Here is a 27,283-nt window from a genome sequence, read left to right on the forward strand (position 1 = left end):
CACTGGAGTTAATGAAACTGGTGGCTGCTGGGGTGTCAGAAGACTGACACCCTTCTGCACACACCACTCTCGCCTAACTACAAACATAATTCACTGCTAGCGCAAGGTCCTTGTCAGTGAGTGCAAAATAATCTTCAAAGAAGTAGCTGAACGGCAGACAGAAGTGCCACCCAGGCAAATCAAAGCAGAGCTCTAGGAACAAAGGCACCTGTGATTCTACTCATTAAAAGACATCTTGCCTTTCAGCAGATGTCCTGAGATACCAACAGGATCAAAGGCTACGTATCTTCCCACTATCTGCATGGAGAATATCCATGTCATTTCCAAACATGGCTTAGAAGAGGGTTTAAAGGAAGAGACTGTTCTTTTTTGGGGTTCTGGATGTATTCTGTGGGCAGGTGTATGAAGGAAAGCAAGACAGTGGACAAAATGTGAGGAACCTGATCAGGTACAAACACTCAGTATCTGATAATGGATTGCTCATGGGATGCAAGATCCTGGTTCAAATCCCCACTGCAGGGGAATATCCTTAAGTTTCCTGCCAAGCAGGTCCATTTCATCCCAACACCAACAAACCCAAAGGTCAACTTTTGCAGAATTGGAAGAACACTTGTTTCCTTGCTTCTCCTTAGCCTGTTGTTCCCTTACTCCCAAGTCCAGCTCACAGCTAAATAGCCATGAGATGATGGCAGCTTTTGGTCATTTGACCTGGCTGAGTGTGTTGGCATAAATCAACAGGCCACTCCACAGATCATTTCTAATCATTTATTTTTATTCATAATCGCATCCATTTGGAAACACTGAATATGATGCAGAAGACAAACTCACACACAACCAGTCCTTTCAACAAAGCTCACAAGTGTTTCACGCAGTTTCTTCCTAAAGCTTAAGGTAGAAAACAAAAAAAAAACCCAAACCACCCCACTCTCCAAGGTAGACAGTTCTTCCAGAGCCCATCATTCTTCACATTAGAGGAGTTCCATAAAGACAAGATCTTGGAAGGCTGACTTCCTGCATTTCAGAAAGTGCCTACCTCACCTATCTGCAGAAAGATTTTCACTGTACAAACATCCTGACAGTGGAAGAAAATCCTAGGAAACTGTAGAGTTCTTCACTGAAAACAATACAGGGAAACACATCCATAATCACACACACGCTTCCTGCCCTAATGAGGCAATATAGATTCATATAGAAGGAAAAAACCAAGCATATTATTAAGACATTAGGCAGTGAGGCAGTATCCATTTTATCTTCAGAAGAAATTTTACAGCAAATGGTTTCATTAAGACACTTGAAAGCAACCTACTTTGAAGAAAAAAAGCACCATCATAGCATGAAGGCTGAAATGTGATTAGGAGTCACAAGTGGCACCAACTCAGGCTCACCAGTGACTTTTGTCATTTGAGGACAAGTTAAATGGAGAAACAGTCGATGTGTGGACCTGTGACTTGCCTACAGAAAAGCACAATGTAAAAAGACACAGTTAAAGAGTGCCAAGCCACCATTTACAGGGTGTATCTAATGGTGCACAGTTCGTAGTATAGTCACCGAACAGTAGGGTGCTGGCGTTTGGACACAGAGGGTTTAACACTACAACAGCGGCAACATCAGAACCCGGGCCCCTTAAGAGTTGCCCTGGTCTGCAGAAGTCCACAATACTTGTGAAACAACAAATGCCTCTTAAAAGGTCATACTTAAACTACGATAAACTCATTGGCAAGTCTGGGTGGAGAAACATCAAGGCTAGATATTACCAAAATCCTTCCCTGCTACTGACCAGCTCTGGGTCCTCTCTTCTTACATAGGGAAAACTTTTCAAGAGCCCAGCAGGGTACTGTTTTCTGTGCTGCCAGGTACGCGCATAGAGTTTTACAGGTGAGACACTGTTCCTCGCCTCAAGGCCACACACACAACACACAAATCACCTGTCAAATGCAGCCTGCTCTGACACCCAGGCAGCATGGATTTAGGCAGCTGCTAACACAGTGAGCCTGAGGACTAACTATGCCTAGGTTTTAATATTTTTCTACGAGTGTGGCCAATAACAAGTTCAACAAGAAAATACTCAGAAAAGAAATTGTCCTTTAGTACACAAGAGATCACAACAGTTTGCCCTTGCTGTAAGTACAAGAGGGAGCATTATCCTCCAAGGGCTTCTTGCTAATTCTCAGGGCTATTAAAAGGAGAGCTCCAAAGTATGCATCTGAAGCTCAACACTCTTCCGCCCATTTTAGATAGCAATATATCCTGTTACTTTATGCTTCCCATCTCCCAAAGCATTCACAAGGTAAATCCTCTCAGGAAGAAGCCAGAAGCCAGGATGGTAAACAAAAGCCTTAAAGAAAAAGTCACCATTGCTATGCAGATTACAGCCAGGTGAACTTCCTGTTCACTGGGGAATCAGCACTGCATTCTCCTCCCACAAAAACCCAGCCTTGCAACCATTTTAGTGTCCTGAATGGTTCCAGTTCCCTCTGGGGTAAGTGCAAAAGTGAGATTTACTTTAGCACTTTACCTCTGCTATATTGGGGTGGGCTTTAACCCCCACTATAATGGAGTGGGCTTGACCAAGGTATGGAATGGTTACATTAGTCCAAGGTCCTTTGTTCCTAATCTGCCCTCCAAAGTCCACACTGCCTGGGAGAACACCACTGAGAGTCTCAATATAAGCAGTTCAAATGAAATCTCCCGTGCCAGAGCTCACTAAGAGACAAGGGATAAGGCTACGCTGACAGACAGGCTGCCGAACAGTAACCAATCTCTGCTTGTGGGAGAAAGCAAACGCAACAGGGTCAGGCACTGCCAGGGAAGTGATTTGTGATCTGCTCTACTGTCTCCCAGCCAGGAGTAGCAGGACTCTGAGAAACCATTTCTCTCAAATCTGTAAACGCTCCCAGAGATCGTTCAGCTCATGCGCACATGATTGAATTCTACACATGTAACTCACAGGGACAGCAAGGTTGGCTACCTCCGCTGCAAGGGTTCATTTAGCCCAGGAGATCATTCTGCCTCAATCTTCCCAAATGCCAGCAGGATGAGGTCTGAGAAGATCACAAACCTGCTAGCCCAGAGCATCATCCCCCCCCCCCCCCCCCCCCCCCGATCTCCAAGGTTGCCAAGCTCTGGTTCATCTCAGCAGGCACCACAAAATGCTATGTGCCACAGAAATGTTTACAGACAACTCAGGTGGAGGCAAGGTCTTTGTGTGAATTTAAACTGCTAGGGTCATGCTCCAAGTTCCAAACAGAAAGTCATAGAGGAACAATTAGCACAGTCCAACTGAGTGCCTTTTTCTTCACATTAGGGCCAAAGAAGTGGTCAGAAGCAGGAAGCAAGAGAGGTGTCCCTTTCACCTCCTTATAAAGGATTGTTCACTGGATGAAAAGGGGTAAGAGGCAATAAGGGACACTCGGTAAGTCAGTACTTCTTTCTGCACAGACACATTCCAAGTGCAGCTGCTCCTCAATTATCTGCTGGTTATAGAAAGTGCCACTTGAGGAAACCAAACAGTGCAAAGAAGGACATGGTCTTCACCTTAAACTGGGACACGTAATCAGGAGCATACACACCAAATATGGCGTGGATCTCAGGGGACACCCCCAACCCTGCTACCATCCATCCATTCTTCAGAGATAATCCACAGTGAATTTGCGTCACTCGGCCAACATCCCCCAGCTGCCTGCCGTGTAACTGGAGTCAGGGATAGGTATGATCTGTGCATGCTGCACACGCATCTAAAAACAGTAGCTAGGACATGGCTTTTCCCTCTGCTTCTGCATCTTAGCCCAACCCGTAACTCTTGTGCCATGATCCCAGGCTTTTCCAGCCAGACCTTTCATGTGATTACTGCAGGGGCAGCAACATACACAAAGGGTTTAAAACAAAAATCAACAAAAACCCCACCCACAAGAAAAAAGAAACCATCAACACCAAAACTTTGTGATTTCAGCTGAAACTCAAGTCCAGGCAATAATACAGTTGCCAGCTGCTGAGGAACACATGGCATTCTTCCAGAACACATTTAGCACGTTCATTCACCTGCCAGCACAGGTCATCTACCCCAAAAGCAGCCAGTAGAGACTGAACTGTTCCTCAGCTTCCTGGCTTGAGAAAACAGACCTATAGGCAGCTCCACAGTGATTGGGTTGAGAGGAGATGGGATCACTATGTTATTAGCAACACAACCAACCTACCTACCAAAAATGCTACCTACCAAAAATGCAGCTAGCAGAATTGCCTACTCTCCCACAGACTCCCTTCTCCCATAGAGGGAGGGAGGAAGGTGGTTTCCACAAAGTAACAATAACATTGGACAGCAATCTTGTTTTCCCCTCAAAGTCCACTATTACATGTTGCTTCAAAACATCTTCTTACTTGGTACGTTTACCTGCTGTCTCATGTCACAATCCATAATCAGAGCAGAAACACTTTGAGGGAAATAAGCCAAGCCTTCAAACCAACAGACCCAGCTTGCAGAAAGACCGATGAGATCGAAAAATGACACTGTCTTCTTACCTAGTTGGACAGACAGGGATGGAATAACAACTTTAGGGGTCAAGAGGTGAAGGGATCTTACAAAGCCCTACAGGAATGTTGCTCACAAAGGCACTTAATACAAGCACGTATACAGCTGGATGGCACAGAATATAGAAAAAAAAAATGCACCAGAGAGGAGGGAGCCGCTCAGTGAGTGCCTAGACAGTCTCTTTCAGCCAAAGAGCCTGGCTTCTGCTGTGGTCCATCTGTTATCTGAATTAAAAGTTCACCCTCCTGACTTCTCGGAAATGTCGCACATAGGTACAAGCCAGGGATTCCTTAACCTTTGCAGGAACCAGTGCACGCTCTGAAGTCCAGCAGATGCATCCTCTTGATGCCAAGGTTCATGCCAAGGATCCAAGAGATCCATCCTCTTGATGCCAAGGTTCATGGCTAATGAAAACTCAAGTTCTCAAAGCCTTGCGTTCTTCTTTCTGCTGAGCTGAGCTGCACAAAGCTTCCCACAGTGGAAAAAGGCAGCAGGCTCCTTCTCTCCAGGTTCGTGCATATGGCTTACTGCTTTCTGCATCTTATTGCTGGCTGGCAGCACGTGAAGAACCATTCTGCCTGGGAAAGCCTCTGATGTTGCCAGTGACGGTATAGGCAGCCCATGCACTGACCGCAAAGGAAGGGTGTGGGAGGAGGGAGTCCTAGTTTCGGGAAGGGGCCATTCCCCTGCTAAAGAAAGTCAGTCACGGTCATGTGCAGAAAGAGGGCTGTCACACGATATCTTCAGCAGAGCGCTGTGGAGGAGAAGACCCCAGGCTCAAGAAATGGCCCCAGTTGCATAGGAAACCCCTGTTATACTGGCCAGTGTCTATCACTAACCCACCCAGGAGCCTGCGCCCAGTGTTGTCCCGCAGCGCCAGCCGAGCTTCCCTCTCAGTCACGTTGTAGCTGATGTTCAACAGCTGGATAAGAAGGATGTATCCCATGCCAGCTGTTACAATGGCACAGTACCACACACAGGTGAACGACAGAGCAGAGCTGGCAGCAGGAAAAAGATGGGAAGGAAGCCATTTAGTTTTGGAGCAGCTGCTTTAGAGTGACTTTCCCTGGTAATCACTATCCTTTCAAATCCCTGTCTACATCTGCCACAGTGATCTCACTTTGCTGCTTTCATCAGATAATCCTTAAAAGCTTTCTCAAAATTAAAGCTTCAGGGCTTACTTAATGAGAGCTTTTAGCGCTAGCAGAACTACTCTTGCACGTTGCTATCGCACCACCTAGCTCTTTACTCTTACCGTTGTAAAGGTACTCAGTCCTTATTGAAGGACACAACGATGCTCACTCTCAATCGATCATGAAACGGAGTACAGAAGGTAGAGTCACTTGTGCTAAAGTACTCTGCCCATTGGTGGTAGCGCCAGTCTCTGAACTCGTGTCCAATGCTTCTCACCACCCTCCCTGCCAGACAAGGCATGTTAACACTGTCTAAGCAGGTAACTTGGAGGGAGAGTCACTAGATAAACAGTGAGGGATGAGAGAGAGAGCACATGCATTCCAGACTGTCAGAGCATTACCTGCAACTAGGGGCAAATGTATTTAAGGGTGTATCTATATAGGACACAATAAAGATTTCAAATCCCAGCTCTTCCAACAACTTTTTCCAAATAAATGGTGAGCTCTCTCCAAGTCTCGGGCTCCCCACCTCGGCAAAAGCAGCGATGCATCCCTGCTTTGCTGAGCTTTTCAGGGAGCACTTTTTGGTCAGGTTTGACAGCCAACAGCACTGGCCTGGAGCACAGAACGAGGAACAGGAGCTAAGATGCCTAACCAAGCCCGCTCCCACCCCAGCTCTCTCCCAGACAGTTGTCTCACCTGTAGTCAGAATAGGCCCCGGGGCAGTAGAACAACGCCACGAATGGAGTTCGGCCCCTACAGATGGTGTGCAGGGTCAACGTAATCCCATACACAGAGGTGAGCATGAAGAAGGAGAGTGCAAGGATGAATGCTTGATGGTTCTGCTCCCCTACACAGCTGTTAATCCTCCAAAAGGAAAGAAGAGATTACTTTGCTTAAGAAGAAAAGAAGCTGGCTTCCCTTGCCTCCTCCCTCCCCCAGCTGTCAGAGAACCTAATTTCCAAGGTGCTTTTATATGACACAGGCCAAGAATTTTGAAACGTGTTCAAAAAAGCTTTATAGCTTTCTATAGAAGTGTTATAGGCACAAGTCAATAGACCAGTAGGGTAATGGTGGTGGACCGTTGGCCTCAGACTTCTAGCAAGTGTAGCATCCTTCGCTGAGACACAAAAACCAGATGAAATCCAGTAGAGAACCAAAGACAATTCTGAAGTATGCTGTAGAAGTTATGAGCTATCAGGTCATCCTGCTTATAATAATATTATTTAAAAAGTTCTTTAAAACAGTAAATTTGTCTTTAAAAATTTACTGTTTTAAAGAATATCACCAGGTGACAGCAACCCCATTTGACAGGGATGGTAAAAAAAGATGCTAACTTAAAAAAGGGGGGCGGGGGGAGAAGAGAGAGAGAGAGCACACATATGTAACCTCAGCAGTGCAAAACCTACCAGACACAGTGATGGTCCAGTCTCCTTACACACCGGCCACAAAGCCGGCAGTGCCCTGCTCGGGCTGGTCTGACCAGCTGGCATTTAGCGCACCAGTCCTTTTTCACACCTTCTGGCTCCCCAGCTGACATCCTGGAATAGCCTTTGGCCTCACCATTCACAGCACGGCCGCTGGCAGCTCCTGACACGGTGACGCCATGGAGCCCGTTGGAGCTCCCTCTAACGCTCTTGTTGGCCAAAACCTGGTGCAATGACTTCTCGTTGCTTGCTGGGATGGGAAGGTAGCCAGGGTCTTTCTTGGCTCGAGACAGAGCTGCAAGCATAAGAATTAACCCACATGTGAGAGCAACCACTTGGGAATAGCCCACGTAGCCTCGGGGAACCACCTCCTGGAGAAACACATAGTACATGTAGCCCAAGGAGAAGAGCCCTAGGCTCAAGAAGAAGAGAGTCCGTTCCTTCCTCCTGTGGGTGAGGTAGTAATACCACAGCACCACCACGGGCAGCGACGTCAAGATGACGAGCCCCAGCAGGAAGTGCAGAGCGGCAACGTGGAGGAAGACGGGCAGCAGAACCAGAGGCGGCACGAGGCTGACGTTGATCTTCACGGCTCCTGCGAACCAAGGGACCCGCAGCCGGTCCGCCACGGTGTCGGCAATTCTTTCCAGAGCTCCCGGGGGCAGGGATCTGCACGTCAGCCACCTGTCGGGGGGAACACAGACAGCGGCTAGCAGACGGGCAGCCGCGCACCCGAGGCCCTTCCCCTGCCTCGTCCCGCTCCCGCAGCCTGCCCCGAGGTGCGCACACCCCGCCCGCCAACCCGGGGCGGCCCCCGCCCGCCCTCTCTCCCGTCGAGTTTCCCGAGAAGCGGGGCGCAGCTTCCCCTCCCCTCCCCTCAGGGCGCCAGCCTCGCGGGGGTACCGGCTGCCCACGGGGCTTCCCGCGAGGCGAGGGGGCGCCCAGCGCCCCCGCTGGGGGGGGTGGGGGGTGTCTCGCAGCCGGGCGGCGCCCAGGGAGGCGGGGGTCGCGGAGCCGTTACCTCTCGCAGCCCTCGTCCAGGTCCTCGCAGTCGCAGCAGCACGCCGCCAGGTGGTTCCTCTCGCCCCTCCGGTCCACGTACTCGCAGCAGCAGAGGGGCTCCTCCATCGCCGCCCGCCCCGCCGCGCCCTTCCCCGCGACCCTCCCTCAGCAGCCGCCGCCGCCGCCGCCGGGCCGGGGACGCGGCTCGCACGGCAGCGCCGCCGCGGCAGCCGCCCCGCCCCCCTCCCAGCCGCAGGTGCCTCGCGCCCGCCACCGCCTCCTCCACAGCGACCCCGCCCCCTTCGGCGGAGCCCGGCCGCCATTGGCCGCCCGCGCCCCAAGCGTCTCCCGAACGCGGAGGTGTGGGGGGGCGGGGGGGTACTGAGGGACCCTCCCGCCCCGGGCCCATCCACCTGACGGGGGAATGGCCCAATGCCTGCCCGGGTCGGGCGGGGCTGGCCGTGACGCGGTAGCACCTGGCTTAAAGGGCCAGCGCAACAGGTGGCGGCGGCAGGAGGAGGCGGGGGGCGGCGGCACCGCGGGGTCCCGCCGGCACCAGCTCCCGCGGCCGGGAGAGCCCTCGACTCCAGCCCCGCCTCCCCGGGGGGAACAAGACTGAGGCGCCTTGCTGCTCCCCAGCGTTACACACGCATGGCTGGGAAAGTTTCCCACCCAGCACAGCCGCCTACCTGTTTAAAGCTCCCCCGCGGAGGGTTTCACCCCAGGACCCCGAGTTTTGGGGCTCAAGCACCTCCACACACACCCCCCTAACCCACTCTGGGCTGCAGGGTAAGGAGCTCAGCCGTGTGCACCACTGCATCGCACCAGTCTGAGCCTATAGGGACAGTGCTGTTTCCCTTGCTTTTAATTTTTATTTTCATCTTCTCTCTCTCAAGCTGCTTAGAAAAAGCTTGAAGCCAGAAGAAAAGGTGTTTCATCATCAGCTAAAGAACTGAAGAGTAGCCCTTGATCAAGGGAAAATACTGAGGGCTGAAATTTCTCTGGGAGAGCTAGAAACATATGGCAGAAGGCAGACTGCCAAAGCTCACAGAATGCAAGAGATTTAGCAGAGAGGTATCAAGCATTTTGCTGTTTAGTTAATTAATCTTTAAGGATGAATATTTTTAAGATGGTAACTTGTTTTACATGTTCCCCATGGCTAAAAAAATCATATAAAGATCCTGTGGCTGTGAAACCACTACCTGTTTTCTCCAAAGTGCTCTTCACTGATAGTCATTTTTTAAGTTGACATAAAAAGCTGTGATTTCATTAAAGATGAGCCCACCTCAAGGTGTTCTTCCCTCTTCCAAAATTTGCAGATCCATTAACCAGCCGTACAACTGCCCTTTCTCACTCACCCTGGGATCTGAGAGCTCCACTCTGTTGGTAAGCAAGACTCCCCAGGACGAGAGACAGATCGCCAGGCTACGGGAATGCAGAACCCAATTTACCTCTTCCAGAAACCTTTATTCCGTGCAGCTTTTGAGCCAAATAGCAGAGTCCGAAGGTGACAGTTACAATCCCTACCCCACAAGTCCTCACACACACATCTGTTCTTCCGATGTCTTGAACAGAAAGTTGATGTGGGTATTAACTCTCCGTCTTGCCGCTCTGTGTCCTGTTCAAGTGGTCAAAGCTTCTTTGGAGCATGGAAAGGGAGACCTTTAGCTGTGAACATACAACCATCATACCCCCTCAATTACTTAAGTTAGTCTCCTACATGGGTGAGTGATATCAGGAAAACAATGTCTCTCTCCTCCTCTTCTTGTAAAGATTTCATGCAATTTCCTCCTCCCTCTTTCTAGAAAGAGTTGCGTTACTGTGCTCTAACAGCTATACTCTGTACAGTTTATAATTACTAACGCTCCAGTATGATAAAGTCTTAACACCTTGCCAGGCAACAGGGCGGAAGATAAGCCACCCCACTCATTTTTAGTCACAGTTAATGGTCATGGCAAATACTCTAAGGAACATGGTAGCAAAGCATGAATTTTCTTTTAATACCTAGCCCTCTCAGTGCATTTTGGTGCACAAAGTGTGTTTAGATTATTGACAATCCTCAGAAAACACTAAGGTAACAGGCACTAAGAAGTGTCATGACTTCCAGACAAAAGTGCTATTTGGGATGAAAAAGGTGGCTGAATTCTCACTTTTTTTTTTAAAAAAAAGTTTTTTTTTTTTCACACTGTTCAAAAAGCAGTTTAACACTTCAGAATTAGGAGTTGTTTGGGAAGCAAGCAGAGAAAATGAAAAGGGCATGGAAACCAGGAAATTCATTTCTACAGTGAAACTTCTAGCACTCTGAAGCTTTTTCAAGCTGTGATCAAAATGGTTAATAAATTAATAGCAATTTGGTGTGCAGAGAAACCTCTGAACAAGGAGTATAAAAATGGCTTCTTTTTCTACCCTCCTTTAGTGCGTGGGAGAACACAGAGCAAACTGGTGATGGATAGAGGTACATGTGAACTCCCCCACATCTTTCCTAATCTAATAATTTCTTCTGTCACATTTTAAGATTTAATAAAAAGAACTTAAAATCAGTGCATTCATAGGTTATAACTAAAAAAATAAGTTGAAATTTCAACCCAGGGGTTTACTAGTCCTGGACTTCAGGATCAGACACACAGAACAATATTCAACAACATTTTTTAGATAGTGTTTGCAGTTTGTAAGGGCCTGGAAGTGTAAGTTACTGAGAAGGAGGATTAACTCCACAGCTATGGGGCCTCTCAGAAACATAAGTTCTGCAGAACTTATTTTTCACTGGAGATTGGGTGGCCCATTGATACCAAGGCTAAGTGAAGCTCTCACCAGTATCTAGAGTGGGGAGCAAAAGCCAGGATAAAGCTGAATGAAGAAACCCCATAATGAGGTGGGCAAATACTTCACATTATGTTTTGCATCTTCTTAGAAAAGAGGATCTGTTTTGAATTACTCCAGTCTTTGCTTTGTCATGATTCAGAACAGCACTATCAAAACAGGTGCTTAACAGGTTTAAGAAAATTGACATGAATATTTAATCATAGTCAAAAAACCCCACCCAAATCTTAGTCAAAACCAAACCAAAACATCAGATTCAAGCCTAGGACAAAAAAACAGGTCAAGGAGTCAAAAACTTTAGTTAACACCAGAAGACATCTAACAAAAGCTATGATGGCATAAGGGAGAAAATTTGAGTTGTTGAGAAACAAGAATATCACCAGGAACGATTGGCACACCTACCTGCTCAAGCATTTCAATTGAGTCCCTTAAAACTCCCTTCACATGTTTAACCTGTTCCTTATCATATTGAGGGATCTCCTCTTTTGATATCATTTCTGGGGATATGCTGAAAGAGATTGAGATTACATCAGAAACATGAAAGAAGCATCTCCATGCCTTTCTAAAAGCAACTGCTCTCTGCCACCATTGCTCTGCCATTGCTAAAGGCATCCTTTTCCAAAAGCCACATAAAAAGCCGCCTGCAGTTGAATTTCAATCCCTGTTGCATTGAAGATACTGCCTCAGACCTTTGTGGACAACAGCCACAAAATACAAGTGTGCTTGCATTTTGTCTACAACGTAAGCTCTCTCACTTCAGAGGGCAAGATCTTTCTTATGAAGAAAGTTACTCTCATCAGTTCTGAGATGATCACTATGGGAGGTCACCACACCGCTTCCATACTCAAGATCAGGTTATGATTTTTAACTTGTTTCCTGAGACCATATTTAAGAGAGGAAGCAACATCTGAGCCTCTTCCATATGTCTGAATACAAAAGGTACCTAACATGGAAGTTTGAGGGGGAGAGGAGATTTAGCAGGAGACTCGCAGAAAGAGGCTAAAAAGCTAAATGGATCTTGAACACTACATTTGAGATCATGCTGGTTCACACAGGATGAAGTGAACACTTTGGTTCTGTGATCGGCACTATGATATTCACTGCAGATGAGTCACAGCAGGTTGATAAATGCAAGCTAAGGTTAACACTCCCCCAAAAAACAGCTTGTCAAAAGAGAAATTTATTACTGCAAGATGCAGTCAGACATGTCACTGGATACCAGCATAGACCACAGAAGAGCAAGCCCCAGCAGCTTTTAAGAACTTACCACCAAGTTTCATTGTTCAAAATTTACTTATTTAGATCAGATTCCCACATAAGCTGAGGAAGAAAGAAAGCAAAGACTGTGAATTCCACTTACTTTAAAGAGCTTTCTTCCTGAAGCTGGACATGATAGAGGGACTGAGCCGCATGCTCTATCTTTGACAGTTTGAGAAACAGTGTTATATTCAGCAAGACCAAGAGCAGCAAACTGTAGAAAGAGCAAAAATCAAGTCCTGTAACAATTTTGCTTGCAATACTACAAAGACAAGATCTAGGCTAAAAACAGCTATGAAAAGAGAGAATCCTTCTGGGAGAAGAGAGGTGTGGGGCAGCACTATACTGAAAATAAAGATCTATCCAAACAATTCTTAGCAGTTAGCATTAAGCTGTGCAATAGCAACCCATAGGAATGACAACAGTGTCTCCTCTTGGAACTTTTAAAGCTAGGAATGAGTAAGTTCCAGGCTTTGGGTTTTTTATAGGATCAGATCTAAGCAAACCTGCAAGGCAGACTGGTTTGGCAAGTCAGCCTTTTCATTCGGTGTGCCACTTAAGTCAATCCATTCCCCTCCTATACTTGAGTGCTCCATTCAAATTAGGTTAAGATCTATCATGCTACATGCAATGCTAACATGCAAGTGAGGTACAGACAAATACAGACAAAGACCAAGATGAACTTGAGTCAAGCCACATTTTAATGCAAGTGAGTACTTACAAGACACTCATTACTACAATGATGGTGGTGGTCCTACTTACAGCATCTCTTTTCCTTCCTATAGGGCATGGAAGAGAAGGAGGTTAAAAAGTACTGAAGAATATTCCTAAGGGATGCCTGCAGATACATGTCAGTGCCCAGCATTTCACACAGAATAGCTCAACAGCTTCTGATGGAAAAAAATAACATATCATGTGGGTGCACAGGATCATCGCCATCATTCACCAAGGCACTTTTGCAGATATCCCAGACAAGTCAGCTGGACAGTCAGACTCTTTCTTCAGGAGCAGGATTCCCCCTACGCCAGTATGCTTGGGAGAATACAGTACTGGAGCATGTTCACATTAAACCTAGATAGCCTGAGAAGGCTACAGTCCATCCATTACTAACACTCATTCAGCAGAGACAGGCTGCAAAGCGTCTCTTCTGCTTGTTCCCCTGCCCACATTAGTCCTTCTGACAACCAGTGTCAAATCAAGTTCTCCTGTAACTTGTCCCATCCTTACTGGTTTAGTTTATGTATTAGCCTGAAGACAGCCTTTTGAAAGAGCATGTGCTAGTCCTCAGGCAACAGGGACCAGACACTAGTGAGGGAGACAAAGTGTGCATGTCCTCTCCAAACTGAGCAGCAATCACCTACCACTGTGGGCAGGCTGATCTTTAAATATAGTTATCTGTTCACCTAAAGCAGTTCCTTACATTCACATTTCCTGCCCTGGACAAAGAGCATACACGAAGGCTGTAGTGTATACAGAGACACACACTCACCTGAATAGGTGGAGCAGCAGTAGCAAAACTACGTCATCAGGAAGCAATCTCAGTTAGGTAAAGAGTCCATTACACATGCTGTCAATGCAAGTGTTTGAGTGCCATACTCAGTGTTCTCTCCCCCTTTAGGAAAGGGTACTTGCTCCTACTTCAGTGTTTACAATTCAACTTGCATCACAAAATCCACCATTCTCTGGTACACATTAGCACACAGATGTTCCTCATCTCTGTAGGTATAGCTAATATTGTATGTGCTAGTAGCCAAGTCTGCTGTGCCTAGGGGCACTGGAACTGCAAGAAATGCTTCAGTGACCCAGAAATTAGTGAAGCAGATGGTAAACAAGACTCTTTAACATAAAAAAATCCCAAAACTGAGATAACAGGGCCAAGAGGTAAGTGACAAAGTTTAATCAACTCATGACTTAGGTGTGCAGTTATTTGAAGAAATAAGGTAATTTTCAGCAACTTTGCAGAAGTCAGGTTTAAATTTGTTTCTGATCCCATCTCATTTTCAATCCTATGCAGGTACAGTGCAGCATTTTACATTCTGGTTGGGGTTTCTTTGTTTTAAAAACAGAGGGTGAGATTAGGTTTGATTTCATGAGGTACTCATCATAAAAGTGACTACGCATGCTCCAAATCTGTTTTATGCAAGCTTAAACATACTATCACATTTGCTATCACACCAATTAAAGACAATGAGAGTAATACACATGCAAGTGTTACTCTTGCACTATTTTTAAGAGTTAAGCTTTCTTGAACACACCTTTTGGAAAACACTTGATACAAAAATTCCTACCTATTATGCTGCCCTGGGAGTCTACTCCCATGTCACCAGAGGAGTGTTGGGAAGAGCGTTTGGGAAGTGATTCTGCCAGACTCCGGTGTAAAGTGCGTCGTCTTCGTCTGAGGGCAACTAATTTTCCAGAGTCTTCTATGGACTGATTAATTGCATATTCCTCCATTAGGAGATCCGATTCTGCAGTGGGAAAAATAAAGGTTACTGAACCTTCAAAGGGAAAGCTGAAAAGCCTAGTACTGAAGACTTAAATTATGAAATATGGAGGGTAGCAGTGAAAGGAATAAGTGCACCTTCTAGTAAGTGAACTTAAAGCAGGTAATTGACATAAATGACACCTTGACCTGTACTACCTGTCCTATTTGCTAGAGGGCACTTAATACACTTTTCAGATATGGTGTACATTCAGCTTATGCAGGATTGTTTGATGATATGTTAGACAGCAGTTGGAAGAGCACTCCAAGACACTGTTAGACTGAGACTAGGAATTGCGTTAGACTGCGAGCCTGCAGCTGTGGCCAGCCAGGCTGTTAACAGACACTGCCAGGGAGCCTGCCAAGTGCCACTGCTTCTCCTCATACCCACAATCAAGGAAATAGACAGGCACATGCAGTTGAGAGTAGCAGCTTTTCTGCTGCTCCTCATGTTTCCTTCAGAAAGGAATTATGAAAAGGTATACAAGAGCTCCTTGTTAGCATTAAGCTACGAGGCTTTCCTTTACACCCTGGAATTGGCAGATATATTGATGACAAACTTCTGACTTCGAGATTCCTTTGGTGTTGCCTTCTTTTCAAACCATTCTTTAAGGAATCAAGTTTGACAGACATGAAGATACATAGGAAAGGTAGCCTCCTTACGCCAGCATAAAGAAGAAAATGCCTCACCAAGTTGTTTGAAGTTTTCCTGTATTCCTCCCCAGGTATTCTTCTCTATTACAGACTTGACAAGGCCCCAAGGCTGTTTTTTGTACTTCACTTCTGCAGAAACCCTAACAAACAGAATGCAATAGTGAAAGACTGCTCTTCTAGGCAGTGCAGTGATAGCAGAAATCTCTTATCAGAAGCAGGCCTCTAGCTTACATCCATAATCTGAAACACCAACTGGAACTGCGTTGGCTTTCCACCTGGGCAGCACTTACACTCATGCAAGGCAAGAGACAGACAGAAGAAAATACAACATACCTAGCTAAAACCTCAGGAAATCTGAATGTCTGAATTACAGGAAACATTTTAAAGTATTTTCCTTCAGACTAGCAGAGAATTTCTCTCCTCTGAAGTGTTCTCATTTTAACATACCTTTATAATAGGCTTCAGGTTTTCAGATCATAAAGTCCTACTTTTTACTCTGTATGCATACACATGATGTATTACATGAGGACTGCAATGGCAGCAGGTGAAATTCATTATCACCACTCATGCACCAAGTGCTCAGATCCTACCCTGAGCAGACAGAAATTAAAATGCCTTTCTGTGAGCATGACAGAGGGGAAGTGACATTCCTGCCTTGTACTCCCCAGGTCAAGCTAATCAATAATGCTTCCAAATAGAAATGGAATAGAGTCCTTCAGAGGGCTACTGCTAATCACTGAATGAATCCCAAAGCTCTTCATAAAGGACAAAAGGATAGCCTGTAATTTTGATTTAAGTCAAGAACACTGACTGTCCTAGAACATACTTTTATCAACATTTTCAAATCATCATCCAAATCAACGTAAGCCCACTGTATTTCCCATCTAACAAAACAGCATCTTTCAAATAGAGTTTTTGAGCCATTTTAAACACAGTATAGTAAAGCCAGCTGTAACACCACCATGTACCTTCTGTTCTACACATGCATGCTCTGTGCATCATATTGACACCTAGGTTTTTGCTCTTACCCTAGAGCTGCCAAGCGTCTCAGATAAAACAAAATACAGCCCTCAGAGGAAGAATGACTCACTCAATTTTCCAGAACAGATGTTCAAGGACCTGTCGTCTTCTCCTCCCATTAGAGAGGCAGTGTTCAGCACTTTTATAGCCTGAGATAAGCCAGAATAAAATCCAGGCTTGCTTACCTTTCCTGGGTACTGATGAAGTTTAAGATAAGAGGTCTTACTAAACTACCAAGGATCACATAGTCAGAAAGTCACACAAATGCACTGAACATGGAACTTGATCACTTCAGGCATTTTCAACAAATGCGAGAGGAAAGGGAAGTGCCTTTTAAGACTCCCCTATCTAGATAGAGTTTAATAACAAAGTCCAATTCACTTGAGTACCCTCCCTACAAAAACAGGTATGTTCCATCTTCCCTGCACCTTCCTGTGAAACCATCCTCATCTGCAGGCCCTTAGCAAGGAAATCTAGGAGGTGTGGTAATAAAACATCCCAGGTAGTTCCAAATTTATCCCACTCACACAGCTGCACTCAAAAACGCAAAGCTGGTCAGAACCCAGTTCTGTTTTAGAGATGAGTTCTGTACCTTGCAAAGTCAACGTAGGAGTTCATTTCTCACTGAACTGATGAGATCCAAATACAGCACACATGTCACAAGAGATAAACCAAGCTTATTTTTCAGAAGAGATCCCAACTTCAAGAGAAGCTGACCTTTCTCTATGCTGTTGGCAGATCTTTTGATAAGCACACTTCATCAACCTGGAACATACATGCCTTGGCTTCTCCCCTCCCACTGTGCACCACTCAGGCTCACCGTAATCGACACTTGTGATTGGATGTGCGGCTGATGCAGTATCTGTTCACAGTGTAGAAATAATCATGGTAGGGAACATCATGGGTCAATACCTCAGCATCCACCTGATAAGACTGACCCTTCTGGCTCTGCTTATGCAGGATCTACCATAAAAGAAAATAGAAATAAGAAGTTATATTCATAGTACCCATTTTCTTTTTTTTTTTTTCTTTTGACCTGAATTCCTTAGGCTAGATCAACTAACTCCAAGCAAACTCCAAGTAGGGAGAAAGCCTCAACAACCACAACAAAAATCAGTTAAGAACGGCAAGCATAGATGGAGTGGGGAAAGAAGATGCTTCCTGCTAGAGTCAATATAGACAGCAGCAGTACTTCCCCACTACCATTTCAAGTACCAGATGCAAGGCTGGCCACAGACTCGTGACCACAGCTCTTCTTTGAGATTGACCTGTAAGACCTTTCCCAAAGCAGAATTACAGAGTGGTTGAGATTGGAAGGCACTTCTGGTGGTCATATTGCCCAAGAACCCTGCTCAAGGAGGGCCATCCAGAGCTGGTTGCCCAGGACCATGTCCAGATGGCTTTCCAGTATCTCCAAGGAAGGAGACGCTGCAACCTCTATGGACAACCTGTTCCAGTGCTCCATCACCATCACAATAAAAAAAATGTTTCCTGATGTTCAGAGGGAACCACCTGTATTTCAGTTTGTGCCCATCACCTCTGGTCCTGTCACTGGGCACCACTGAAAGGTGTGGCCTTTAGTGGTAAAGGCCCGGCTCGGTCTTCTTTGTACCCTCCCTTCAGATACTGAAAGATCCAGCCTGAGAAGAGAAGGCTCAGGGGGAACAATGTCAGCTCTCAGTTGTTTCTCATATGAGATGCTCTAGTCTCTTAATCATGTTAGTAGCCCTTTGCTGGACTCTTTCCATCTCTCTCTTATACCGGGAAGCCCAGAAGTGAACACTGAAAGCATTTCACTACATCTCTTCACCCCTCAATTTATAAGAGATGTTAACACTTTTCCCCACAGACTTTGTGGGAGAAATTTACAGCCACCTGCAAGGGTAGAAAGCCTCTCTGATTTCATCATCATTTGCTCACTAATGGCAAGAGGGGCAGCAAGCTATCCTTAGAGATGCTGCGTTTCAACTGCAGATCCACATTCAGCTCGCTGAACTCTAGTCTGTGGTCAGATCTCTGACAGACCATAGAGTTGACCTCTCCCTTGCTTTAAAGGGCACCAATGAGACACACATGCACACAGTACCTGCTTTTCAGTTGCAGTTGTGAACTTCCCACAAAGTGGATTGTTAATCGTTACAGTGTACGTCAAAGTCCTCAACTGATTGCCACTGGAATCTCTATTCCAAGGGGTTGATACAGCGTCTAGATGAGAAATCACACAAAATCTCACATGCAGATTACCTAAAAGGCATTATCTCTGCCCTTTCATATCTTAATGGTTTAAGAACAGTGGTGGGGAGAGACAGAAAGCTGATTCCAAATGGTTGGTTTTTTTGCAGGAAAAGGGAAGATTGTAGTTCACTGATGAACAAAGATGAGACACTAAGTTGAACCTGAGTCTACTGAAAGACTTGAGGGTGGGGAGAAGAGAGAGTACACAATTAAGTGAAAATATGTCATTTCCCATATGCTTAAAGTTGAATAGATTCACTTAGCATTATCAAAAGCTTTTGCCACTTTGCCTTCCAAGCTGACACTGAATAATTATTACCCTTTTTGACTTAATTTTCTGTTCTTATTATCTCAATGAATAAAATTTACTCATCCAGAAAATTAAAGCCTGTGAGTATCGTTTAGGAGGATGCAGTGATTCTGCCTGTGTGCCAGCCGTACACATTTCACTATTTCTGGGACACAATGTAATCAGAAATACCACACAGAATGCATCAAACAGCCTAACCAAAATTCAGGCATTAAGGTGCAGTTTTGTGGTACACTGAAATGAGGTTTTTACACTGAAACGTGGCTGATCTACAGAAAGAACAGGCTAGCTTTAAATACTCTCTCATAGCAGAGCTTTAAAGCTTCAAAATTCAAGCAAGGAGAAACTTAAAATTCAACTTAGGCTTATTTGACATTTCTCAGAGGTTGAAATTTTCAGGATAGTTTGCAACACAGACAGAAGGGAGAAGAGTTTATTACCTACTATGCTCCTGGAATTGAGAAACCTCTGCATGAAGTGAGAATTGGTGAAAAGGATTTCAAACATCTTGTCTGCAGTGATGTGGAAAACTCTGTTTATAAAAAGTCTCCCATAGAGATCATTCTCAGAGACCGTCTCCTTCACTGCTAAGGAAAGGCAGAGACATAAGGTTACAAAAAGAGCAGAAACTTTATAATATTCTAAGCTTTATTACAGCTCAAATTCTTCCCAAGCTTGCATCAGCATTTGTTTCTCACTCTCAGAAACCTCGTAATGATATCAGTACATGATTTGGTAGGTAGCTCATCTTCAGGAACAAAATCCAGAGTTGATTTTCTAGGCTCCCCACCTCCCATTTCCCTGTATAAACAGAAATTGATAAATCAACATTACAAGGTCTCATCCCTTTAGTTTTGCCTTCAGTAGTCTACTAATCCTATAGGAAACATTGGGGCAAGACAAAAAGTTAGCATAATCTTCATTGATATGTGCATCTATTGTACAAAGGACACATGCATAGCAAGCAGGACACTGAAACCATACTAGCTTTCTTTTTACTTGTGGCTAGTTTTCTGCTTTTAACATCTGTAATGCTGGTAGTGTCCATAGACTGAGACAGGTACAGTCTCCCAAACAGTTCCTCAAACTGTTCCTCCCTCCATACCTATTTATAAGATGTACACTGCTCTATTTTGCAGTCCTGAAAAGTGTACCAAGATCCTTAATCACTGTTCCCTATCTCAAAAACACCAACACCAGTGGTGTTCTGTGGCTGCAGCACTGATCTTTGCTATTTCTGCTTCTTGCTGGTTGCTAGCATGACTCAGCTTTGTGGTTGTCTCAGCCACTCTTGCAAGAGATAAGGGATAGAATTATAATCCTGGAGGGCAAGCAGTTTCCTATGTCAACCCCAACTCAATCTGCTTAGGATGGAGTTGTTTCTAAAGCATAAGCTGTAATTACAAAAAACCCCCACCCAAACAAAAAAGCCACCCACACACATCACTAAAATGAAACAAAAAGCCTGAAAGCAAATCTTGTGGAAGCAAGACAGAAGTCAGGATGCCTAACCTTTCAACTGATACAAATGAATGCTCAGAGCTAGCAAAGGTCAGTGGCAGCCACCAAAGCAAAGGTAGCTTGAATATCAAGCTATAGTTCACAAGCTGCCTGTAGGCTAAGGTTACAGCACTTAAAAAATTACTGCTTGGTAGCAGTCAGTGTTGATAAATGCAAATGCAGCAACTAAACACCACAACAATCCCCAACGAAATCTAATTCTAACTGAGCAGACTTCTGCTCTAGTGCTGCTTCTAGCCTGCTAAAAGCCTTTGCTATACATCTGCCTCCCCAAAAAATTCTCTTTGACCTAATCAGGTTTCAATGTAAGACCCAAAAAATGAAGTGAGTGCCGTATTTTTGTGACGCATAAGAGATGGACTTCCTTCCTACATTGTGTTCTGCTTATGCAATTGTACGTCTATACAATTGCGAGGTAGGACAGAAAGCAAGCATGCATTTTAAGAAGTCTATTTAACCAGCCAATATGCAGTCATTACATGCTAGAATACAAATTCCGCTGTGCTGAAACGTTCTGTGGGAAGCCAAAAATTCAGCCTGGGTTTTCAGCTTACGTTCACTGTATTTCCTCTCAGAGCTGAATCCAATTCCAGCAAAATGCAGTCTGAGTGAACTGTAAGTTTGGCCTCAGCTAACAAGACCTCAACATTACAGACCTCTCCTTTCAGAGTGCACTCCCCACTTCCTCTCTTTCACTCAGCAACAGGAAGCTTCAGATATTGATGCTGACATCCCCTTTGCCCACTGCACATCACGTACGGAGTCAGGTACCAGGTAATTCAAACCTAGTTGATCTGGTTGAGTCTTACTCAGCTGGACCTTGATATGTCCAAGGAATCTGCTACCACTTAAAAAAACCCAAAAAGTGCAGACACATGATCAAGTCACCGCGCATCAGATAAGCTTTGATAGCTATTTGTATATGTCTTTGCAAATACAAGATAATACAAGTTACTTTTGCCCCAGTGAGGCTTAGCTAAATGACACAACTTTATGTTCACCTGAAACACCTGAGGACAGCTTCTATGTTTCTGCTGATGTGAGGTAATTTGGTAAGCCACAGCAACCAATGCACGGGCTTTAAGCATATCATAATTACCTTACGGTGCAGACCTTGCTACTGAGATTTTACTCTTCAAGCATGAAGCCTGTCCTCCTTGTACTGAGTCTTAAGCAAGAGCATTCATGGGTCTGCACAAAGTTTCTTGTAGTTGATTTGCCTACACTATCTAGTCATGTGTCTAATAAGGAATAATCAATGAAGTGCCAAGTGCATGAGAGTATCTATTGAGAAATATGTTTTTTATTTACAATCCCTCTCAAATCTTGGAATAAATAAACAAAAAAATTTTAAAATGGTGTTATCACATAAAGCAGTATTTTCAGAAAATCCAAGCTGAAACTGGGTTGATGCATCAAGCCCATGAGCCACTTCAGATGCTAGGATTCAAACAACTGTTTTCCAGAAAGCCTGGAAGTCTTTCAGATGATAGGTCTGGAAGGTGCATGTATGAATGCTGCTGTGAGTTCCACTTCTGTGGAAACAAGTCACTGCATACACTGAGAGCTTGACAAGCTTCAAGTCACTTCCATCTGGGCTTCTCAAAGTTTATCTGTAGAAATCCTAGATGAAGCAGCGAGCAGAAACAGTAGCATAGCAAACTACACACTTGCAATCTGAACAGAATAGAAAGCTTTAACCACTCATCTCTGCTAGATATGACTATGCATGTTTCTCTACTGTTTCGTTTATTTTAACTCACACAGGTAAACCTACCTCCCTTTCATTTATCTCAATACTAGAGCAACATCAAGCATTTTACCTTGGATTGGCTTAGAAATACTGTTTATGGAAAAAACGTTTTGTGCAGGTATCTAGATATCAATCTAACTCCTAAACTTTTAATGCTGTTCTAACTCCTCAACAATGTGCAATTATCAACCACTAACTCTTAGCCTGAATACATTTATAGATGAATTGGAGCTACTGTCTGATAAGAGAACATGAGATTATGCTGACTTCAGGTGAGGATCCCTGGGGACCCTAAAATCCAGAAGCAAACGTATTACCTAAAGTGACCTGGTTCAGCATGAAGGCAGCAAGTCTGTTCCCTCCCCCACTATTGCCTTGCACTTCCATAAGGTCATTTTTATCACTGCAAGGCAAGCTGTGAAATATTGTTTGAATAGAATACCATTATGCACCAGTGATTGCAGAGGTTTGAAAACATCTGCAGTGCAAGACAAGAGACAGAAAACTGAAGGGGGGTAAAGGAGGCAGGAAAAAAGTGTTCTTAAAATTCCTGTTACGCACACCACAAGCAAGTTAAGAAAGGTGAACCAATAAGAGCAGAGGCTATCAAACAAATAAGACAGCTGATTCTTCCACTCCAGAGTTGGGGGGAGGATCAGGAGGAAAAAAGTATATATGCAAATCTTGGCATTATTGAAGATTTCTGTGCCACTGGTGATGGGGAAAAATTGCACACTCCACGAAGAATATACAGGTAGGAGCCTTTAACCAGATACACCTGAAATCAAGTCAATAAAACAATTCCTAGAGTGAACATGTTCCAGACACCATCTGTTTAAAGACTGTATCAGTAATACCAACCACTATCAAAGAGCTCTCCTATACTTTAAAAGAGCACTAAGTACTGTGACAAGACTAGCTTTTTCCAGTTCACAAGAAAAAAAAAGCCCCAAACTTATGCCTTTTGCCTATAGATAACTCAAACATATATCCTCCAAACCCCAAAGCAAATAATTGGTAGTTAATATATTCAATAGAATACATGCTTTTGTTATTTTGATTAAAATGCCAACATAACAGGGCTACTCCTCCTTATATACATTGTATATCCACAATTTCATATCTTGGTGGAAAAAACAAAACAAAAACCAGGGCTAAACTAATTTCAGCCACCCTGTATTTCAAACATTTTCTGCCCCATATATCCCTATCTGCAAGACAAGTCAAGCCACCCCTGTACTCATCTCACAGCACTACAGTACAAGCAGTTATGCTCTCCTGCAGACCACACATTTAAAGGTGGTTATTAATACAAATAGAAACAATACAGTAAGTGTCAAGTTATGCAAGGAGATCAGGAATTTATAATGTTCCCATATACAGTAAAGCTTTCTAACAGAAAAGACTGTTTTCCAATTTCCTGCTTCCCCCCTTCCTTCTTTGAAGTATTTTATGCTGCTGAACATTGTCATTGCACATAGAAACTCTACATACAAAAAGAGTCATTCGAGGAAATTCAGATCTCCTGGCTCTATTTTGGAAATATATATTCTGTGCTTGAACTAGAATTTGTTTTCTGAAATTCAGAATCAAGACTGCAGATATTAATTTTTAGCTTAGCCAAAAATTTGTCATAGCTCGAGATTTATACTCCAATTTATGAAACTGAACAAAAGCACCAAGATGCAGCTCAATAGGCCAGTGGTACACATTGAGAAGCATACCCCCATCCCCCAGTAAGCAATGTGAGAATTGCTTGGGGCAAGGGAACTAGTGTTGCTAAGGCTCTGGCATTCCAGCTTTGGGTGTCAGGTGGACCTGGAGTTGGAGAACAACAGTCTTGAGCTTGCCCCTCACCTTATTTGCCAGTACCCCTCCATGGGCAGCCTGAGCATGACCCAGGGGACACAAGAGAGATTAACTGCATAGGTAAACCTTTGCCATGTGGGAAAGCTAGTTTCATTTGCATGAAGGAATTCACCTTGTAAGAGTGTGGGGTAACTGCAATAGAAAACAGACAGAAAAACAGAAGAAAAGAATTCTAAGCATGAAGAAGGGAATCAGAAAAGATTAATGTTGTGAGACTAGAAAATCCTGCTCTGAATAAAAAAAAAAGAGACTAGTCTTGGGGGAGGGAGGGAGAAGTAAGAAAAGCAGCATGAAGTCAGTTCTCTTAAAGAGACATCTCCAGTTTAATATGCTCTGTTTACTCAACATTAGAAATGCTGGGATGACAGGGAGTATTTACTGCTGTTGTTTAGGCAAACAGCAGCATGAAAGACAACAGAACTATTTTCAACCAGTTTCACTGGAGATCTGTGGCATAAAAAAATCCAGAAGATACAAGACCCACCAGGTTTCTAAAACATCTGAGGGCCAAAACTTTCTGCTGCTTTAAGAGTTACACCTGTGATGGAGTAAACAATTTGTGAAGCTTGTTAAGTGTGTAGGAGTATGGTATAAACAGCAGCCTGTTCAAGTAGGTATGTTCACAAAAATGGTACAACCTGACATGCATCAAGTTGAATCTGAACTAAAGCAAACACAGCAGCAGTGTGAGTGAGCAAAATGAAAGTTAGTTGAATATAAAGCATATCCTCAGGCAACAGTCACAACTTGCAGGTGGCCAATTCAATCCATGACTTTGAAAGCTTTCCCAGACACCTCAGTGATCCCACCACAGTGACACCTGCAAGCAGCTTCAGCTGCCAACTCTGAAAAGATGAGATGCAAAGTTTCTCAGCCAGATTAAGAACTGGCCTCAATTAACTATACTGTTCTATTCCTGCCAACAGGTGATGAAATAAGTTATCACTTTGCATATGAAAAATACTCAGCTGCTACTGAGCACACTGCTACTATTGAGCTTTTCTGTCCGTCATTTGCACACCATTATACAGCTTTGGAACCGATGGTTGTGCACACCTTGTTTTAAAGACATTTACACAGTCCAAGACTGGGATATTTCACAAACATCCACCACAACTTCAGCGAGCTGTTTGAACAGCCCTTTGGCACAGAGAAGTTCCCCATGGTAAGTGAAAGCTCATGTTAGAGCAAGAACTTGTTCAGACGCTACTGTGGGACCACAGAACAAGCACCCACAGACCTCAGCACAAGTCTCACTGTCATCCAGCCTGGGTAGACGGCACACTCCAGCGTTACTCTCTCCCCAGGATATAGCAAAAACACTCATACCAAAACCACAATGAGACATACAGCTATGCTTCTCTCTCCTACAGTGAGGAGAGGAAAGGAAGCATGTTAATAGCCAGGTTACAATTTCTACACTACTGTGGTATCGAAGTTTCTCCTCATCTTATACTGGGTAATGAGATATGAGTTATGAAGATAGTATATTAGGATCCATTGAGATACTAACTCTGTTGGCACACAAAGTATAAGCTGCTCCAAGATACATGTTAAGGTTTTTTCATCTTCAGAGTCAGAATACGTACAATAAAATTCTGAAAGCTGGGAAGTTGTCTTGCCTGGACTTTCAGTGAGTTTCTCAGTTTACTCCATCAATAACATTGAAGCCCATATGCCTTAAGAAAGCAGAAATGTAAAGAATGGGGGTTGGAGAGGGCAGGGGAATCTTTCAGAAACTGGAAAACAGCCTGAAATGTTTTCCCTCAGTTCCCAAGAAGTGAAAACAAAGGAAAAAAATATTTTAAGTACCTGTGAGAACATGGAAAGCGAACAAACACCACCACACTGTGAAGAATTTTTTTTTTTAAACTGCTAGCAGCTCTTTACCCACCAAAGGAGAAAAAGCAAAACCACAAATTTGTTTTCATTCTAAACATCCCCCAACAACTTTTTCTTTTTTTCTCCCCAGAAACTAAATAAGATACAAAGATGGTTTTGCTGCAATTCTGTGAAACAAATATGAAACTTTTGTTTGCTCAAGATCAGAAAGTTCTTTAACTTGCTCCACAACAGATGAAACACCAGAGTCAGGTTGTCTTACAGATCCCAATTGTTAAGAGATTTACCTTCTTCACTATCTGAGGCACTGCTCTTCTCTGGAAGATTTTCATTCTCATTCAGGTCCAAGGACTTTTCTAGAGACCTGCTCCTGACTAGCTTAACAGATTTTCTTTCAGAAGATGGAAGAGGGCTCTTCTTTATTTGCTTCTCACTTGGGGACTCCTCCACCTGAGACAATCAAGAGAAAAAAAATGCATCAGTAATCACAGACTAAGGAAAAAAAAACCCAAAAGTTACTTTCAAGGAAGAAAGCTACATAAAGGAAGCCACAAGTTCTATCTGCTCAATTACCACACAATGAAGCACTAGTTTCTCCCTTGTTCCTCTACCCCAGCCAACCTCCCTTCCTCTATTTCAAACTTTCACTTTACCCTGGTAACAAGGGACAGACTAAGTCATCTGTACTGTCATACCTAGAGCTGCCTCAAAAGGGACAGTTTACTCTCCAACCAGGCCCCTTGCACACACCTGCATGTGTCCCCTTCCCTGCATCAACACTAGCATTTATAAGTTACCCTCACACAGATTTATTTTTTTTTTTTTTATAGATCATGTTAGATTTTTCCTGCCAGTTGAGCAAGGGGTCCAACAATCCTGAGGGGAAGCACAATGAAATAGGCAGAGCCTCCCTTTTTCAGGAAGATTAGATCATCCCAATTATATATTTAAAAGGTGTTCTTGTTTTATAGGGCTCCATTAACCTTTGACAAAAAAAAGGTTAAGTTTCAAAATACTGCGCAGAGCCATCCTACCTACAAAATGTTACTTCTCAGAAACAAAGCAGTGGATTATCATTTGCCATCTCCAATATATAAGCAGGACATCCCCCAAAATGCCAGTCACTGAATCAATGATGCAGCTCTTAACCCTAAACTATAATAACTGGCTGCTAAGCTTACATTCCATTGAACACTTCAAGAAGTAATTTCTAGTGAGACTATATGCATAAGGTTTGTACATCTCAAAATACCACCAAAAAAGCTTAGCTACTAGCTACGAATCGTAGCTTTCATTCTAAACCTCTCCTCAAAGCTCCCATTGCCTCCAGTGGAAGAGCTGCGATCAAAGGAAGTACAGCCCCCCACATGCAGTACAACACAGACCATAATAAATAAGATCAGGGCTCCTCAGTTGAGTAGTTCTGATTCATC

The 27,283-nt window shown here is 44.1% G+C and overlaps 2 protein-coding genes across 8 annotated transcripts in view; both read right to left on the reverse strand.

Moving 5' to 3' along the window:
- Positions 1-5,111: 5,111 nt before the first annotated feature.
- On the reverse strand, positions 5,112-8,361 carry ZDHHC23 (zDHHC palmitoyltransferase 23). Its single transcript, XM_075765839.1, has 4 exons — positions 8,107-8,361; positions 7,068-7,769; positions 6,358-6,525; positions 5,112-5,523 (listed from the first exon to the last, which is right to left on the reverse strand). The coding sequence occupies exons 1-4, from the start codon at positions 8,211-8,213 to the stop codon at positions 5,256-5,258; spliced, it is 1,245 nt and encodes a 414-aa protein (XP_075621954.1). The 5' UTR covers positions 8,214-8,361; the 3' UTR covers positions 5,112-5,255.
- Positions 8,362-9,542: 1,181 nt separating this feature from the next.
- GRAMD1C (GRAM domain containing 1C) overlaps positions 9,543-27,283 on the reverse strand; it is a 54,398-nt gene continuing 36,657 nt past the window's right edge. For 6 of the 7 annotated variants that reach the window (XM_075765797.1, XM_075765822.1, XM_075765778.1 and 3 more), the window contains 10 exons: positions 26,138-26,300; positions 19,306-19,452; positions 18,407-18,525; positions 17,141-17,283; positions 15,337-15,440; positions 14,453-14,632; positions 12,886-12,943; positions 12,268-12,378; positions 11,310-11,415; positions 9,543-9,755 (listed from right to left, as the gene is read on the reverse strand). In XM_075765797.1, coding sequence (XP_075621912.1) covers positions 9,678-9,755; positions 11,310-11,415; positions 12,268-12,378; positions 12,886-12,943; positions 14,453-14,632; positions 15,337-15,440; positions 17,141-17,283; positions 18,407-18,525; positions 19,306-19,452; positions 26,138-26,300 — 1,209 coding nt within the window. In that variant the 3' untranslated portion in view covers positions 9,543-9,677. The remainder of the gene's footprint in view (positions 9,756-11,309; positions 11,416-12,267; positions 12,379-12,885; positions 12,944-14,452; positions 14,633-15,336; positions 15,441-17,140; positions 17,284-18,406; positions 18,526-19,305; positions 19,453-26,137; positions 26,301-27,283) is intronic. The other variant, XM_075765789.1, reaches the window with a different exon arrangement.

The sequence above is a fragment of the Balearica regulorum genome, chromosome 1 (assembly GCF_011004875.1).
Source record: "Balearica regulorum gibbericeps isolate bBalReg1 chromosome 1, bBalReg1.pri, whole genome shotgun sequence".
Classification (NCBI taxonomy): domain Eukaryota; kingdom Metazoa; phylum Chordata; class Aves; order Gruiformes; family Gruidae; genus Balearica; species Balearica regulorum.